Genomic DNA, 18071 nt, shown 5'->3' with positions numbered 1-18071 from the left:
AGTTCTTTCTGCCGCCTACTCAACCTTCTATTCAGTGCAATCAAACATATCCCAACAAAACTCCCAATCTCATTGTGATGAGATCAACAAATCCCGTCAATGTCACTATCATTTTTGAACAATTACCAAAAAAACCCAATTGCACAATATATATACATATACATATACATATACATATATATATATATATATATATGGGCTACATGTTTGAGTTGTGAGTTTGATCAAGAATCACACATAATATATAGGAGGCAGCTTGTCTCTAGTCTACTTTGTGAACTGGACGGTATTCTTGGGCTCATAGTGCTCACCACAAGTCCTGTTTCGATAACCTAAACTGTTCAATATGTAGAACTCGTCGAGTACTTTATCTCTATAAAAAATCATATTGATCAGATACTGATAGCTACTTTATTGGATTAGATTTTTGTCAATAATATATTTTGAAAATTATATTTACCGTTGACATAATTCTGATTCGATCAAGTAGCTATCACTATCCGATCAACGTGATTTTTTACAAGATTAAAGTACTCGACGAGTTCTACACATTGAACGGTTCAGATCATCGAAATGAGACCAGTGGTGGATCTCTACGAGTCCAATAGCACGCTCCAATCCGATCACGGACTGGAGAGAAGCCTGACCCTAATATGTATACACACATCTAATTTTTCTACAAATCAAAGACACACTAACACAAAATCAATGATAAAATTCTTGATTGTGTATAAATGTATATATATACATCTTAATATATGTATGTAGTTATACATAGGTTATATATATATATATATATATTAGGGAGAATTTTAGGTCTGCGATTTTACATACCAAAGGGTTTGCTTCGGTTGTCAAACAATATCTCTCACTACTACTTGACTTCAGATTTTTTTTTTTTTTTTTTCTTCTTGGATTGTTCAATATGAAAATGGAGTTCACTATCTGGGTCTTCTATTTTTTATTTCATATTGATGCATCCTGAAAATCTATTATGATCTCCAATTATTGGAATTCAGTGGCTTTTATCACAGTGGCAAATATGTGGGTTTCGAGCCTGGTAGTGGCAAAGCAAATTGAGGGAGAAAGCAAGAAACAATCAGTGGAAAAACCCACCACTTGGATACGACACAACAAGATCCATCGCTTGCAGATTCCACGTTTGACTCAAATTTATATATTTCTAATGCTTTAAATTGATATATATGCATACAAGATTGAATGACTTTGTGGGAGCTGAATTATTCTCATGCAATACGACCGGTACTTGGTGGTAGGGGTGTGTGCGGTGCGGGTCGGTGCGGTTTTGGAGAAAAATAGAAACCGTATGGCGGGTGGCGGATTGATAAAAGTGTCACTAGAATTTGCCATTTTCCTTATCAAAAACCGGCGGTTCGGTTGGCAAATAATGGCGGATTTGCCTTGGCGGTTCGGGCGGATTGGCGGTTTATAAAAAATATAATTCAAATTACAAAACTTAAATCAAAGAGTAAAAAAAAAGACGAGAGATACCGTGATGTTAAGCATCTTGCGAAGCTTTCTTCTGATGCAGGAAATGTAGCAACAACATGATAATATCAACGACTATGCCATCAGTTCATTACAAGTATCTGTGGAAGCTACAATGATCAAATACAATACATAAAATTAATATCATTCAAGGTTTACAATCTATTAAAAATGTTTACTGTTGAAAAGTATTTAGATTGAAAAGTGAGCTGATGCAAGTTTGCAACATGGCCAGAAAAAAAAAAACAAAAAAAAAAAAAAAAGATTGAAAAGTGAATTGGAATCCAACTTTAATTTGGATTACTGACATCTTGAATTCCCCTCGAGCAGTAATGTAATACTATATTCTAAGGTATAGAATAACAAGCAAACTTAAGTAAAAAAGAATTTTTAGAATCTTATAAAACATAATTTAATAGCGGTGCGGGTCGGTGCGGTTTGGAAGAAAAATAGAAACCGGCGGATTGATAAAAGTGTCGCTAGAATTTGCCATTTTTCTTACCAAAAACCAGTGGTTTGATTGGCAAATAATAACGAATTTACCTTAGCGGTGCGGTTCAGTGCGGTTTTGGCGGTTTCGATGGTTTCGGCGGTTTCGGCGGTACCCCTACTTGGCGGCCTAATGATGCAAAGCCCATTAGGCCGTAGGTTGTTGTCGATTGCGTACAGACAATCCCAACAGATGCCGAATAAGTAACAGTAAACGGCGAGGCCCGAATGGAGGCCAGGTGGTTTAATGATGGGGAAGTGGACCTTGAAGAGACAACAAGGACGTAATGGGGAAGCATTATAAAAGAGGGATACTGACTCAGAAGAAAGGGGTAAGTAAAAAAAAAAAGAACTAGAAACTTGTTGGAAACTAAAGAACTTCAGAAAAGTAACAGTACTGACTTGCTCGTCAAAGTCCTAATTCTGGCACTACCGATCAGAGTGTTTGCTCTTTATTTCAGCTGACATTACTAGGATCTTACAGGTCTGACTGGACAAGAGAAGTATTTCCAAAATCCACTTCTCCACAATTGGCGCCGTCTGTAAGACTACTTCTATTTGCCCATGGTAGACCCAATTCAAGATCCACCAGCTAAAGGAGACAATATCCCAACCGAAATATTATTTGGACTGGAGAATACCCTGGCTTGAAGATCTTTGAACTTTGACCTCATGACCGCTCCTGTGCCTTCAACTTCAATGGAGGCTAACATGCAAACATTAATAGACCAAGCAAGAAGAACTAAACAACGGTTGTAAGACATTATAACGGAGAATGAGCAACTGTGCCAAGAGTTGGCAAAGTCCTAGCAGAGTCCATCGTGCCATGATCGGGGCCAATCCCTAAAAAAGAGAGGTAAGCAGCAACAAAGCACCAAAGGTATAATAGTGGCGATATATCGGATTTCTCGTCCGCAACAACCAGAAAGAAGGATCGATTGGACACCTCAAGTTCATCCAAAAGAAATCCGCATGTGCAATGCAGGTATAAGAAGGGAGATCGTGAATCGGATGTAGAAGACAAACATGATCCTTTCATATGACGTATCACCAAAGCTGTCCTACCTAAAAAGTTTAAGGCACATACGTTCACTCTGTATGACTGCTGATCAGACCCAACAGACCATATTCGTCATCACAAACAAGCAATGACGTTTCATCGAGACGACGAAGAACTCATGTGTCGGATTTTTCCCAGCAGCTTGGGACCAGTAGCTGTCAGATGGTATTAAAAACTTGAACCAGCCTCGGTCAAAAGTTTCCACTAACTTCAGAAATCGTTCAGGGCAAGATTCATCACCAATGAGACTTAGCCAAAGTAGGCGGACTCGTTATAGGCAATGAAAATGAAGCCAGATGAAACTCTGTAAGAGTACTCAGCGCGATATTCAGAGTGCTTTAATCTGGTTGATGATGATTGCAATGATTCCATGGCCATTAACGCCTTCAAAATGGGTTTGCATCCTGACAACCTGCATAGAAGTTCATTAACCAGAAGGCCCCCCAAGACAGTCTGGACCTTGATGAAGAAGGTCGAAGTGTACTGTAAAATGGAATATGATGCCATCTAAATAAAGGTTGGCCAACAAGATTTGGAAACAGTAACGCCTACCCTGATGCAGCCGTTAAACATTGCCCTACCAGAAAAAATGAGAAGTCTAGAGTAGAGAAGCCAATCGAGAAGGGAGAACCACCGAGAATCCCATTGGCCAAATAAATAGTATTAGGTAGAAAATAGGCGCCCTAGACGGTCAGACAAGAAATACGTGGAGCTATCGGAACCGATCAATAAAATCTTACCCAAAATCCAGCACCTCTCATTCTTTAAGTGGCCGACAAAGATGATTGAAACCCCTTGACACAAGAAGTAGGGATCGAAAGTGTGAATACCACAAAGATCACTGCCACGAGATCGATAGATGCTATGCCTTGAATAGCATCTATTGAAGGGAGCACTTCAATAGATGCTATGCCTTGTGTCAGTGACCTAGAGGAATTGGCCCAAAATGGCCGGCTGCCGAAATATGTCAACGTCAAAACTGGTTCGCCCAATGCAGTGGCCCTACGCCCAGATTCGCCTCCACTTGGCATAATTTATATGATATATGGTATGCCTCATCCAAACAGAGTAAACACACTCCAGCTACAATAGTCAATCCCATTTGTCCGATGATGACTTGGAAAGAGTAACCCTCCTGCATGATGATGCCCTTGTGATCGAATTGCGAGTGAATAAATTTGCCGTCAAACGCATCCTGATTGATCAAGGGAGCACTTCTGACATAATATATTACAAGATATTCCACAAACTTGGCTTCAATGATTTAGATCTTTTGCCAACTGACTATACCTTATTCGGCTTCTACGCCACTCCCAAATACCCTTTGGGAAAGATCACGTTACCAGTACGTGCGAGCACCAAGACACTGGATGTGGAATTCCTAGTCATCAAACTCCCATCACCATACAACATGATCATAGGAAGGACTTGGTTGCACGCGATGCAGGCTATACTTGTAACAACCCTCGTCATTGTTTACCGATTAACCACTGATTACTGCTAAACTGAGACTGATTATGATCGGTAACTGAATTGATTGAAGTACTGAACTGATTGACTGAAATCTGGAACTGAATTGATTAAGTATATCTGATTAATTGTATGTCTATCTGTTGATTGTTTGATTATCTGTTCATACCTTTGTGTTTAAATTGCGAATTGAAGGCCTTATTGGCAGCCGAATCTGAAATTAATTGAAGGACAATTGTCTAATTAAGCTTCTAGTCTTGTGATTGAAGACTTAGGTAAGGAAATTTAACCTCTCATTGTTATATTTAAGGTTGTTCTTGCATGGTTCTTAAGCCTCTAGAGAGCTAAGTCATGTCTTAGTCTAATAATGTTGAATTGGAGCTCATTCCATGCATACATGTTTGAATTGTTGAGTTGTGAGTTGATTTCATGGTAAAGTGTTACATGCATGTTCATATTGTGCTTAAGTCCATGATTTCATCTTGTCCTTGGAAGAATTAGCTCATTAGAGCATGAAATTGAGCTTTGAAATGGTTTAAATTCATGCATGTTATGTTTGATTTATGTTCATGAAAATTGGTTTCAAATTGAGTTGAATTGATCTTCCTTTGGGGCTTTGATTTTATAATTGAGCTTTGAATCATGTTAAACTATGAGTTTTGATGTGTTTTCCAGCAAACTAGCCCAAGAGGATCGAAATTTATGTTTTAAAAGTTGAATTTGAGCATGAGGTTCAAATCTGGGAATTCCAGATTTTGAACTCACGCTCGAGCGGGGTGACTGGCGCTCGAGCATGAAGTTCGTGCTCCCAGTACCTTGCACTGTTTTGATGTCCGCTCGAGCGGAATAATTGACGCTCGAGCGGGACTTTCTGTCTCATGCTCGAGCGGGTGTCGAGCGTCCAATCGAGCGTGATTTTCATCTTTCCAGTACTTTTGACTGTTTTGCAGAACGCTCGAGTGGGTAAGTCTAAGCTCGAGCGGAAACCTTTGTCTGCATGTCCGCTCGAGCGGAGTAACCTACACTCGAGCGTGACCCGTGTTTTCTGAAAATTCTGAAAATATTTTCTGAATGCATCTTTGCATCCTCATCCCATCCTAGGCATTCTTAGGCCTAGTTTAAGACATCTTAATGAGGATATAGATGTAGAACACACCGAGGCAAATTAGGGATTAAGTTATTATCTTTCCCAATTGTGTAGCTCAGTGTGTGTTCAATCTGTAACTGTGTAGGGTTGATAACTGGTGACGCGCTCTAGTTTTACTGTAGCCCAGAACTCTGTGAGTAACAATTGTGTAAAAATATGTTCAAAATGATTATCTTCTGAACAATTGAACTGTACTGCTTTCTGAACTGATACTGTTAATTGAATGAATGTATGTCCTATATTCTGAACTGTACTGTGGTATCCTTAGCAACTACTGTTTACTGTTACTCTTACAGAGATCTCTGTCGGTTCCCTTGTTGGAACCACTACTGTTTACTGATCGATGGCCATCATTTACTGTTCGGTCTTTTAAGACCTATTTTTTACTGTACTGTTATGCTAATGGATGTACCACATATGACTGGATAACTGATATGCTGAATTATCGAACTATTTTCATTACTGTAAGGACATTCATTCTTAACCTCTTTACGCATTACGTTATTCACTGGGCTTTAGCTCACTGCTCATATATATATATATAGGTGTACAGGAACCAGACCGTGGCTAGAAGCGTCGGGGTTAAGCTCCAGTTTTGTCAAGCCAACCACTGTGCCTCACTGCGAGGTTCCGAGCCTATCAAGTTATGGCTTAGGGGTGTTTTAACTTCCCCGTCTGTCTTTGTATCTGTTTTGTATAACTGTATAGACTGTTACTGTACTGTTTAATAGGGATTAGGTCCCTGAACTGAATGATTGTATATATGTACATATTGTTCTGTACTGTTCATGTATATGTGTATGAAAGGTCTTTTTGGCATACAGACTGTCACAGCTCATTGGACATTGTTTATTTACTGTATTGGCTTCCGCCAGCCCCTGTACTCTGTATTCCTGTTTTATTGTTAAGCAGGCCTTTGGTAATCTCGGATTACTGGCCGGTTACGGTACTAAACCCATAGAGGCGGGTTTGGGTCGTGACAATACTAAGTATTTATCATCAACTTATTCGTTTCCTAACTCAGCATGGCATGGAACAGTTGTGGGGCTCTCAAAGGTCAACCAAGGATAGTTATCTTATCACTTCAGAGAAAAAAAAAATTTTCCTAGGGAATTGGAAGTAAACTTAATCGAAGTCTCAGAACAGGAGACCCTAGAGGATGTGGGTGAGACCCCGACCGAAAAAGCAACAAAGAAGTTAAGTCGAGTTGATATCAATAATGACCCAGGAAAGTTCTTCCTAGTCAACACCTGTCTCAATATTACCGAGCGACAAGAGTTGGTCTCCTTCTTGCTTGGCAACATTGATGTTTTTGCTTGGACACCTTATGAAATGCCAGGAGTGAACCCCAATGTGGCCATGCACAGCTTGCATATTGACCCAAAGGTCAAGCCAGTAGTTCAGAAAATTTGCCGATCGATCGTTGAGCACGTTTCGGCCGTGGTTGACGAAGTGGATAAACTCTTGGATGTTGGCCGATTTGAGATGTAGTTTACCCCACATTGTTGTCCAACACCATGGTAGTAAAGAAGAAAAATGGATCATCTTACGTTTGTGTGGATTTTACCGATCTAAACAAAGCTTGTCCCAAAGACTACTTTCCCTTGCCCCGAATCGACCAACTCGTTGATGCCACTACACAACATCAACGTATGAGCTTTCTAGACGCCTATCAGGGCTATCACCAAATAGCCATAGATCTAGTCGACCAGGATAAAATGACATTCTTCACTCCAATAAGGTCCCATATCAGCGACTTGTCACTAGCATGTTCAAGGATCAAATCGGCCAAACCATGGAAGTATACATCGACGATATGGTCGTAAGATCCAAAGAAGAGAGTGGTCATTTAGCTGACTTAGCCGCGACCTTCAACATTCTCTGGAAGTATAAAATGAAACTCAATGCCTCAAAATGTGTATTTGGTATCGTATCCGACAAGTTTCCCAACTAAATCGTAAATCATCGCAGGATAGAGGCTAATCCAAAGCAAATAAAGGCCATCTTGGAACTCGGCCTACCAGAATCATTTAAGGAGATACATAAATTGATAGGAATGGTTGCAGCCCTTAACTGGTTCATCAGTCGTTCTTCAGACCGATGTAGATCATTTTTTCACATGCTTTGATTGGGGAAAACATTTAACTGGACCACCAAATGCCAGGCCGCTCTAGACGAGTTGAAAACATATGTCAGCACTGTCCCATTTTTGGTAACCCCATCTCCAAAAGATGTGCTTATCTTGTATTTGGCAGTATCTGAGCGAACAGTAAGTGTTATATTACTAAAGGAGGAACAAAACGAATAAAGGCCGATCTTTTATGTCAGCAAGGCAATGGTGGATGCCGAGACCAGATATTTGCCCCTGGAAAAGCTCATCTTAGCTCTTGTAGTGGCTACCAGGAAATTGATGCAATATTTTCAAGCCCATCCCATCAAAGTGCCGATAGATTTTCCCCTCCGTTCAATACTCTGTAGTGCAGAGTCGTCAGGGCAAGTTTCAAAGTGGACACTAGAGCTCGGCCAGTATGATCTTCAATTTTCACCAAAAATGGCCATTAAAGGGCAAGTGTTGGCTGATTTTGTTGCCGAATTCACAAGGTGCCATGAATCAAATCTTGACCGACCTGGTCTTGGACCTCAACCGAATTAGAGAATGTATATCAGAGATATCTGGCAGATATATTGCGATGGGTCATCTAATCAGCATGGTAGTGGGGCAAGAGTCGTGATTATGACACCTAAAGGAGTAATACTTGAACAGTCAGTCAAGTTAGGCTTTGACGCATCAAATAACGAGACCGAATGTAAAGCTCTGATAATCTGCCTCTGAAACGCGTTATAAGTGGGGGCTGAGCAGTTACAGGTTTTCTGCGATTCTAAATTAGTCATTAACCAATTAAAAGGGGAGTACGCGCTCAAGAATGATCGCATGGCAGCCTATATGAAGCTCGCTGGCTCTTTGCTCACAAAATTTGACAACCATAAGTTGAATGAGATCACCTACGACCAGAACACACACGTAGATGCTCTTGCTTGTTTGGCTTCAGCTATAAATTCAGAAATTAAGTGAACCATTGAAATGGGCTTCATTCCAGAACCAAGTATTAACATCCCTAAGTCTGCCACTGTGAATGTTATTGAAAGAGGGCCAAGTTGGATGGATCCAATCGTTGCATTTCTCTCCTCAGAACAGCTTCTAGAGGATAAAAAGGAAGCTTACAAGCTACAAAACAAAGCTTTGCGATACTATTTGGACCCCTACAACAAACTTTACATGAAATCTCTCTCTGGACCTTATTTGAAATGTCTATATCCGGATCTAGTTGAAGATTTCTTAGCCAAAATATATGAAGGCAGTTGTAGTGCCCATATCGAAGAACGATCTGTAACAACCCTAACCCATGATTAACACTAATTCATGTTTAAGTATGCCAAATGAGTAATTAAGAAGTGATCCTCATTTAATTATATATGCATTACATCATTTTGTGTTTATATCTGTATAACGTAGAAAGATCTGTTCATGTTTTAGTTTCGGTATGCGAATTGAAGGCCATATCGGCATCCAATACAGAAATTGATTTGATTTATATGTTAATTAGGATTTTTAGAATTTTATGGTAGGTTTAATTGAAATTCGATCTGGAACGATTAAATTAGATTAAATTAATGCCAGTTATTTCAACCTCAATTAATTACACTTTAATCAAGCCTATATTAGGCACCAATTGAGCCCCCACTCATCTTTTTCTGTTATTGGAATACATTTTGAGCCTCTTCAAGGAAGAAAATATGAGGGAGAGTAAGAGGGGAGAAAATTGAGCTCTAACCAAAGGATTGCTAGGAGTTGTTGCCATTTGAGGGAAATTTGAGAGTTTTAACTTCAACTCTTGTGAATTCAATTCTCTAGGTAAGGAATCAAACTCACAATTGTGTAATTGAGCTAGATTTTACAAGACTTCAAGGAAATTAAATGAGTTCATGTAAGATTTGAGGTAGAATTGAAGAGGATTGAGCTATACTATGCATTCATGTCCATTTCTTCCTAAATTGAGCATGATTTCAAAGAATTCTTTTATGCATGTTTTCATCTCACTTATATTTTGAGAATTCATCATGTTTTCTATCAATTTGCCAAATTTGATCATGTTTTGAAGTGATTGAGTACAAGAGAATTCATGCATGTTATGTTCTTGAACATTTATAAAGTTTAAGTTGAAATTTTGTACAATTGGCATGTCATTGGGCCATGATTTCTTGAAATGATCCTTAAAACATGTTGTTTTATGAGTTTCTATGAGTTTCCTAAAGTTTTGGCCCCAAAATGTTGAGTTTGAAGTGTTTAGTTTGAGTTTGAAGCTTGGAGATCAAATCTGGAAATTCCAGATTTTGCATTCACGCTCGAGCGTAGGAGTTCACGCTCGAGCAAGCACTCTGAGTGCGTGCACTTCCGCTCGAGTGATTGGAAGCTCGCTCAAGCGTGAAATGCATGTATCCAGGAGTTTATATGTTTTGCAGCACGCTCGAGTGACAGAAGTTACGCCCGAGCGAGGGTCTAAGTCTCACGCTCGAGCATGAATCGAGCGTCCGTCGAGGGTAGAAAGCAAGCAACCAGTACTTTTTCTAAAGTTTACAGTCCGCTTAAGCGAGGGAAGTCACGCTCGAGCAAACCTTCACTTCTTGCATGTCTGCTCGAGCGAGGAAAGCCACGCTCGAGCATGGACCCTGTTTTCAGCAAGTTTTGGAAAATGTTTTCAAATGCATTTTTGCATCCTCATTCCATCCTAGGCATTCCTAGGCCATGATTAAGACTCCATAATAAGGTTAAAGGCTAGAAACACGCTTAGAACAAATGAAGTAAGTTATGTACAATTCGAACGTGTGTTTCAGGTGTGTGTCTGTTATGTGTTCATGTAGATCACGTGCCGTAGACCGTCTGATTGGTCTGCTCTGTCTGTCTGCACTCCAAGCCAACTGTGAGTAATAATTTAGTAAAGCTATGTTCAACTTTATTTATTTTCAATATGATAAAATAAGATCTTTTTTCTGAAATGATATGTTTTGTACAATGAATGATTGTCCAATTTCTAATAATGTATTCATGGCATCCTTAGCATCATGTGATATCTGTTTGCTGTTACCCGGTATCGAAGGTTCCATTATCAAACTTAATATGCCTGCACTCTATTACCTATACTGGAGGCTCCATCATGGAGCTCAGCATGTATATTCTCTGTTACCCAGATCGGAGGTTCCTTTATGGAACTAATTATTCATAACCACCATATGTTCTACATCTGTTCTGTATCTGTTCTGTTAGCACTAATGGATGTACCACGTATGATTAAGCATGAATTATGATTTCTGTATATCATCTAAACAAGAATACGAATATGAATCTGAATTATGATTTCTGAATCTGTATGGACTTCATTCATCAAAACCCTTTACTCCGTTATTATTCACTGGGCTTCCACTCACTATTTATATTATGTATATAAGTGAGCAAGCACGTGACCAAGGCCAGAGTTGACGGCCTATGTTTCAATTTTTTTTAGCCAACCTTCGCGCCTCCCAAGGAGGTTTCGGATGAAGTCAAGTTTTGTGGTTGTTTTTGTAATCATATTAGACTATGTTTGTCTGTTAAGTTGTGGGCGAGATTTTTGACATATACGCCTAAGTGTGGTATGTAAATATTATATCTTTTGGTTATCACTCGTATGTTTATAAAGGTTTTTGATTATTCTCTCCCATGTATGTCATCACAGCTCATTGGACCTCATATGTTTTTTATATTCGCTTCCGCAGCCCCTAACGACATGTTAATTTGTCAAGAGGCCTTTGGTAATCCAAGGATTACTGGCCAATTACGGTGCTAAACCCATAAGGGTGGGTTTGGGTCGTGACATGATCCTTGGCCCATCAAGCTGTTACTTAGAGGTATTGGTGGCCGACTATGCGAACCGATGCCAAAAACTACATGAGAAAATGTGAACAATGCCAAAAGTTCTCCTCACTGGCCCATTTACCCGCTGAAGAGCTGAGTTCAGTGACCATTCCTTGGCCCTTCGCTCAATGCGGTTTGGACATAGTTGGACCTTTACTAAAGGCACCGGAAAGCAAACGGTTCCTAATTGTGGCAACGGACTATTTTACGAAGTGGGTCGAGGCAGAATCGTTGGCACACATAAATGTTAAACATTTTGTATGGAAGAACATTATTACTCGGTTCGACATATCTAGAGAACTCATTTCCAATAACGGCACTCAGTTCGATTGCGACATATATCGGGAACTATGCGACATGTATAGTATTCGACCATATTTCTCTTCTCCGGCTTATCCCCAGAGCAATGGTTAAGAAGAGGCCTCTAATAAGGTGATCCTAGATGGTATTAAAAAGTGTTTGAAGAAAGCCAAGGTCAAGTAAGTTGAGGAATTGCCAAGTGTTATGGGCTCATCGTACTACTCCAAGACAATCTACCGGAGAGACAGCATTCACTTTGTGTTTTGGCACTGAAGCCATTATCCCTTTGGAAATTGGCTTACAAACCCTTAGATCGAAGGCTTTTGACCCATGCCGAAACAACATCATACTGGCTTTGGATCTAAATCTGCTCGAAGAATGCCGAGACCAGGCCTTCGTTACTCTGGCACGTTATCAGCAATAACTCACCAGATCATATAACCAACGGGTGCAGCTGTGCAGATATAACCCTGGAGAGTTGGTTTTGAAAAAAGTACATCCTGCCGAATCCCGTCAACGTTAAACTCGACCCCAATTGGGACGACCCCTATCAAATCAATTCAGTTGTTGGCGTAGGGGTGTACCGGCTCTCAAACATGAACGACAAAAGATTACCCCGACTATGGAATTCAACTCATTTATGCAAGTTTTACCATTAATGTGAACCTTAACACTTTCTTTATTATCTCAGTTGTATGTTCTATTTCATTGCTCTTATATGTATCGCATCCTTTGAGCAATACAACTTAGTCAACTTTTTTTATCTGCTTGATTCAACTTGGTGTGCCTCTTGTGTTCGACACGATTGGCCCAAAGCCTCCGAATTCGGAGCGCCCTTCATGCTGGGCACAATTGGCCTAAGGCCTCCGAATTCAAAGCACCTTTCGTGTTCGGCACGATTGGCCCAAAGCCTCCGAAAGCGCCTTTCATGTTTGGCATGATTTGCCCAGGCACGATTGGCCCAAGGCCTCTAAATTCGGAGCACCCTTCATGTTTGGCACAATTGGCCCAAAACCTTCGAATTCGGAGCGCCTTTCATGCTCGGCATGACTGGCCGGTTAAAAGAAAGACTCTAATTTTTAGATAGGCTTGAGATAGGCAAACAATCACATACGCAATTAAGAAAGAAAGACTCTAGTTAGAATTATTTTTTATTACAAAAGATGAAACGTCAATACAATTTCCATCAAATTACATTTATCCATGTTTGTCGACTCCTCTTCATCATCAGTCTTCTTGGAATTATAAGCTTCAAACGAAATGACATAATTTTTGTACAAAGGTGATGACAAATCCACTCCCACCGCTTTGAGGGCCTTGATCCATCTATGCTTGAAACCACGATTCTTATAGCGACAAACATCGTCTGCCAGCTTCTCCTTTGTCCTTTTAATACCAATTGTTTGGCCCTCACAGAATCCCTTGTTGTAAGCTTTGGTCTTTATCGCCTCCTTGGCGAAAATGTTGATAGTCTCCTAATTAACTATTGCATGGTCTATCAGATGCCGTGTAACTACGTCTTTCGCAATCGACTCTGTTATACCCGCCAACTGAACCTCAGCCGCCTTGGCTTTTCAAGCTTCATTTTCCGCTCGTTCCTTTGCCTCGTCCAATCGACGTTCTAAATTTTGAATCCACCCATCTTTATGATCTATTTCTTTTTGAGCAGCGCGAAGGCACATACCGACTTCATATGAGCTTTAAAGTCCTCTAACCGCTCCATGGATTCCTTCCCTGAAAACTTCATAGTCGCTTTGACCAACCATCGATTGTTGGACTTCCAGCGGGAAGATTTGCCACGTAAACTCAACTGTTACGTTTAGGTCACGGATAATTGAGTAGGCCTTGGTCATGGGTTTGTTCCCAATAAAGACCGAAAAACTCAAGGGACACGATGGTCTGTTCAGCTCATTTTTCACGGGAATCTCATTTTTCACGGGAATCTGCGCACTAGTAGAACGTGTGCTTCCTTTCTTCAAGGCCTTATTTTCGGGAGATCTATTCCCCTCATCTTTTCTAGGTGATCTACCTCGACGTCTAGGCGATTCTTGTTCTTTTGACACCACATTTCCTGTTCGAATTGGATCTCCACCAACCCTACGGTGCATTTCTGCGTCATGTTCTTCCAGACTCTTCCCCTCTCCTCTACTATTAAAGAACAACTTTTCAGACATGCACCTCGACAATGACAGAAGCTCCCCCACTTTGCTATTGACGACTACCTTGAATGAGCAACTCTTTTATGAATATCTCTCCGTCGTTCGTGCACTCTCTATTTAAACACGCTAGGCCATAAATGTGTTTTCATTACTTACGATTGCACTCTCCGTCATTCGTGCACTCTCCGTTGTTCGTTCGTGCACTCTATCCGTCGCTGCCACTGTCGTTAGTCGGCGTCATTCGTCTACATCTCAACTGGGGCAGAGGCAGATATATGAATCTATTCGGCATGGAAAGTCGAATTTCCACATTGTGCCCCACTTGAACTGTGAAGTGGTCTCATCTTGATCATTTAGTCGGTGTCATTTGTCTACATCTCAAGTGGGGTTGGGGCAGATATATGAATCTATTCAGCATGTAAAACAGCATGTAAAGCGGAATTTCCACATTGTGCCCCACTTGAATTGTGAAGTGGTCTCATCTTGATCATTTAGTCGGCATCATTGGTCTATATCTCAACTGGAGTAGGGGCAGATATATAAATCTATCCGCATGTAAAGCTAAATTTTCACATTGTGCCCCACTTGAACTTTGAAGTGGTCTCATCTTGATCATTTAGTCGGCATTATTTGTTTACATCTCAACTAGGGCAGGAGTAGATCTATGAATCTATTCGGCATGTAAAGCCGAATTTCTACAGTGCGCCCCACTTGAATTATGAAGTGGTCTCATCTGGATCATTTAGTCGGTGTCATTCGTCTACATCTCAACTTGGGCAGGGGCAGATATATGAATCTATTCAGCATGTAAAATTGAATTTCCACATTGTGCCCCACTTGACTTGTGGTCTCATCTTGATCAATTATTCGTCGGTATTCGCCTGATATATGAATCTATTCGGCATGCAAAGCCAATTTCTACATTATCTATTTTTAATTGCATTAAGTTCTAGTCACACAACATCTTCAATTTTTGCATAGGCGAAAAGATTCAATAGGAGCATTTTCATTGATAAATTGAACAAGTAGACGAAAGGATTCAGTAGGAGCATTTTCATTGATAAACTGAATAAGGTACAAATATTTCACCTTATACATGAAAACGGACCTATTACTACGGGTGTGTTTGGTAACGTTTATGTTTTCAGTTTATATTTATAAAAATTTTATAAAGTGGTTTTTGTTTATTTTTTGTTTATTTGTAGAAAAACATAAACTACAAACGCGTTTGGTAATTGACAAAATGTTTAAAAATATACAAAAGAGTGAGAAATGGCAAGTGGTGGCAAGTGACGGCGGAAGACAGTGGTGAAAAGCGGTGACGATGGTTGGTGGGTAGCTGGTGGTGGTGGTGGGTGGGTGGGTGGGTGACGGTGGCCGGTAGTGGATGGTAACAAGCGGGTGACGGTGGTGGTGGTAGCGGGTGGTGGTGGCAGGTGGGTGACGGGTGGCGGGTGGGTGGGTGGCGGGTGGTGGTGGTGGTGGTAGCGGGTGACGGTGGCGGGTGGTGGGTGGTAGCGAGTGGGTGGTGGTGGTGGTGGCGGGTGGTGGTGGCAGGTGGGTGGTAGTGGCATGTGGGTAGCGGATGGCGGGTAGTGGCGGGTAGGTGGTGATGGCAGGTGGATGGTGATGGTGGGTGACGGTGGCGGGTGGTGGGTGGTAGCGAGTGGGTGGTGGTAGTGGTGGTGGATGATGGGTGGTATCAGGTAGGTGGCAGGTGGTGGTGGTGGCGGGTGGGTGGGTGGGTGACGGTGGCGGGTTGTAGGTGGTAGTAAGTGGGTGGTGGTGGTGGTAGTGGGTGGTGGCAGGTAGGTGGTGATGGTAGGGTGGATGGTGATGGTGGGTGGGTGGGTGGCGGTGACGGGTGGTGGGTGGTAGCGAGTGGGTGGTGGGTGGTGGTGGCAGGTGGGTGGTATCGAGTAGGTGGTGGTGGTGGTGGGTGGGTATGTGACGGTGGTGGGTGGTAGGTGGTAGTGAGTGGGTGGTGGTGGTGGTGGTGGTAGGTGGGTGGCGGGTGGTGGTGGTGGCGGGTGGGTGGCAGGTGGCTGGTGGCGGTGGGTGGCTGGTGGTGACAGGTGGTGGATGGTGGTGGCAGGTGGCTGGTGGTGGCAAGTAGGCGGCCGGTGGTGGTGGCGGCGGGCGATGGATGGTAGTGGCGGATGGTGGATGGTGGTGACGAGTAGGTGGCTGGTGGGTGGTGGCGAGTGGGTGGCAGGTGGGTGGTGTGTGGTGGTGGCAGGTGGGTAGTGAGTGGTGGTGGCAGGTGGGTGGTGGTGGTGGTGGTGGTGGTGGAAGACGGTGGTGGAAAATGGTGGCAGGTGGTGGCTAGTGTTGGTTGGTAAAAAAAAAAAAACTGAAAACTCAAAATGGAAACACATTTTTTGTGTTTTCATTTTTTGGCCAAATTTATAAACTGAGACCACTGATTTATAAATCAGAAATTTTACCAAACAAGTTTTTATTTGAGTTTTTAAAATTTTCGTAAATATAAACAGAAAATTGAAAACGTAAATGTTACCAAACGGCACCTACACATTTGCTAAAACCAAAACAAATACAAAGACAAGCAAACAAAAATAAAAATAAAAATAACATATCTTATTTATGTTCCTTGCACTACTCGGCCTTAGAAGTCTTCAAGATCTTATTCCAGCGGCTCTACCTCCTTTTGCTCGTACAAAATCGGCATGTCCAGCGTCATCTTTGTGGCCGCCACAGGTTTGAGTCAACCATGTTTCATGTTTCGATTTTCAAATTTTAAGGCCTTATCGGCATATTTCTCCAAGTTGATGTCTCTCTGGCCTCAAATGCCTCAAATGCTTTAGACGCCTCCAAATCCACTTGTTCTTTCGCATGCTTCACCTCCTGGAGATTGGCTTTGAGTTTTTTTATTTCTTCTTTGGCCTTTGCTAGAGCGGTGTTGATAACCTTGGCTCTTTCTTCAGCGGACCTCTGAAGCAAGTCAACGTGCTTCGCCTTTTCCTCCTCGGCAACATTGGTTGTTTCTTCAGCGGCCCTCCAAAGCAAGTCAACATGATTTGCCTTTTCCTCCTCGACAACGGCCTTCGCGCATTCTTCTTCGGCCTTTTTCTCCTTGGCCTCGGCTTTTGTCGTTATAATCGCCAAGTCAGCAATTGCAGACTTAGCCTTGTTCTGCTCAGTTGCGACCTCTACCTTAAGTGAGCTGATTAACTCAACAGCATCGCAATGACTGCGGCAGATTTCAGCGATCTGTTTCTCCGCCTAGCAAAAACAAAAAAATACAAACAGTTATGTAGTATGCATATAGTATGCAAATGTAAGAAGTAGAAATACAAATACTACTCACTAAAATAGTTGATTGAGCGGCTAGGGCAATCGACACCACATCTGGTTCGGCTTGGCAAGCTACCTTATCTAAAGGGAAGGAGATCGCCGAAGCCACACTTAGTGCCACGGTAGGGTCCTTGATTGTCGAAGCACCAGTGGGGACTAGAGCTTCTTTCATCTTTGGCTAAAATGTAAACGGCTCAGCAAGATCAAGAAAAGCTGAGATTCGTGGCGGTTTGTCGATCAGTTGATCCAATAACGCGGTGTGTAGCGACCTTAATTTTCTTAAGTTATTATTTATTATTATGATTATTGTTATCTTATTTTATTTTTGACTTTATTAATTGTGTGGTCACATGAAAATTTAATGTGATATTTAATTAATTTAATGTGTTATTTAATTAATTCATATATTTATATATTTGTATTTGTTATATAAAAAAAAAAAGAGGTGTTATATATATATATATATATATATATTTAATCTTTTATTTATATTTATATATATTACAATTATGTTATATTATATAATATAATATTATATAATAGTCAAAGTAGATTAGAATAGGAATTAGGTAATCAAAAGAATATAAAAGAGAGAGGGAGAGCAACCGAGAGTGTGTGTGTGAGAGAAAGAGAGAGATCAAAGAAAGAAAAGGAGATTAGTTCCAAGAAGCG

The 18071-nt window shown here is 41.2% G+C and overlaps 1 protein-coding gene across 1 annotated transcript; it reads right to left on the bottom strand.

Moving 5' to 3' along the window:
- Positions 1-15054: 15054 nt before the first annotated feature.
- Positions 15055-17633, bottom strand: LOC114291157 (uncharacterized). The gene is made up of 3 exons (XM_082881871.1): positions 17413-17633; positions 16613-17327; positions 15055-15198 (listed from the first exon to the last, which is right to left on the bottom strand). Exons 1-2 carry the CDS (start codon positions 17569-17571, stop codon positions 16842-16844), a joined length of 645 nt encoding a protein of 214 aa, XP_082737997.1. The 5' UTR covers positions 17572-17633; the 3' UTR covers positions 15055-15198; positions 16613-16841.
- Between the last annotated feature and the right edge of the window lie 438 nt (positions 17634-18071).

Source organism: Camellia sinensis, chromosome 8, assembly GCF_055761805.1.
Source record: "Camellia sinensis isolate YWXY chromosome 8, ASM5576180v1, whole genome shotgun sequence".
In the NCBI taxonomy this organism is placed as follows: Eukaryota; Viridiplantae; Streptophyta; class Magnoliopsida; order Ericales; family Theaceae; genus Camellia; species Camellia sinensis.
The sequence above is the reverse complement of the archived record's forward strand: the minus strand, read 5'-3'. Positions and strand labels throughout refer to the sequence as shown.

What these genes read in the sequence shown, in the direction of transcription:
- LOC114291157 (XM_082881871.1), bottom strand. Translation starts at nt 17,571, where the DNA reads ATGAAAGAAGCTCTAGTCCCCACTGGTGCTTCGACAATCAAGGACCCT. An exon ending in CCGCTCAATCAACTATTTTA is followed by an intron (nt 17,328 to 17,412) that starts GTGAGTAGTATT and finishes TGTTTTTGCTAG; the next exon opens with GCGGAGAAACAGATCGCTGA.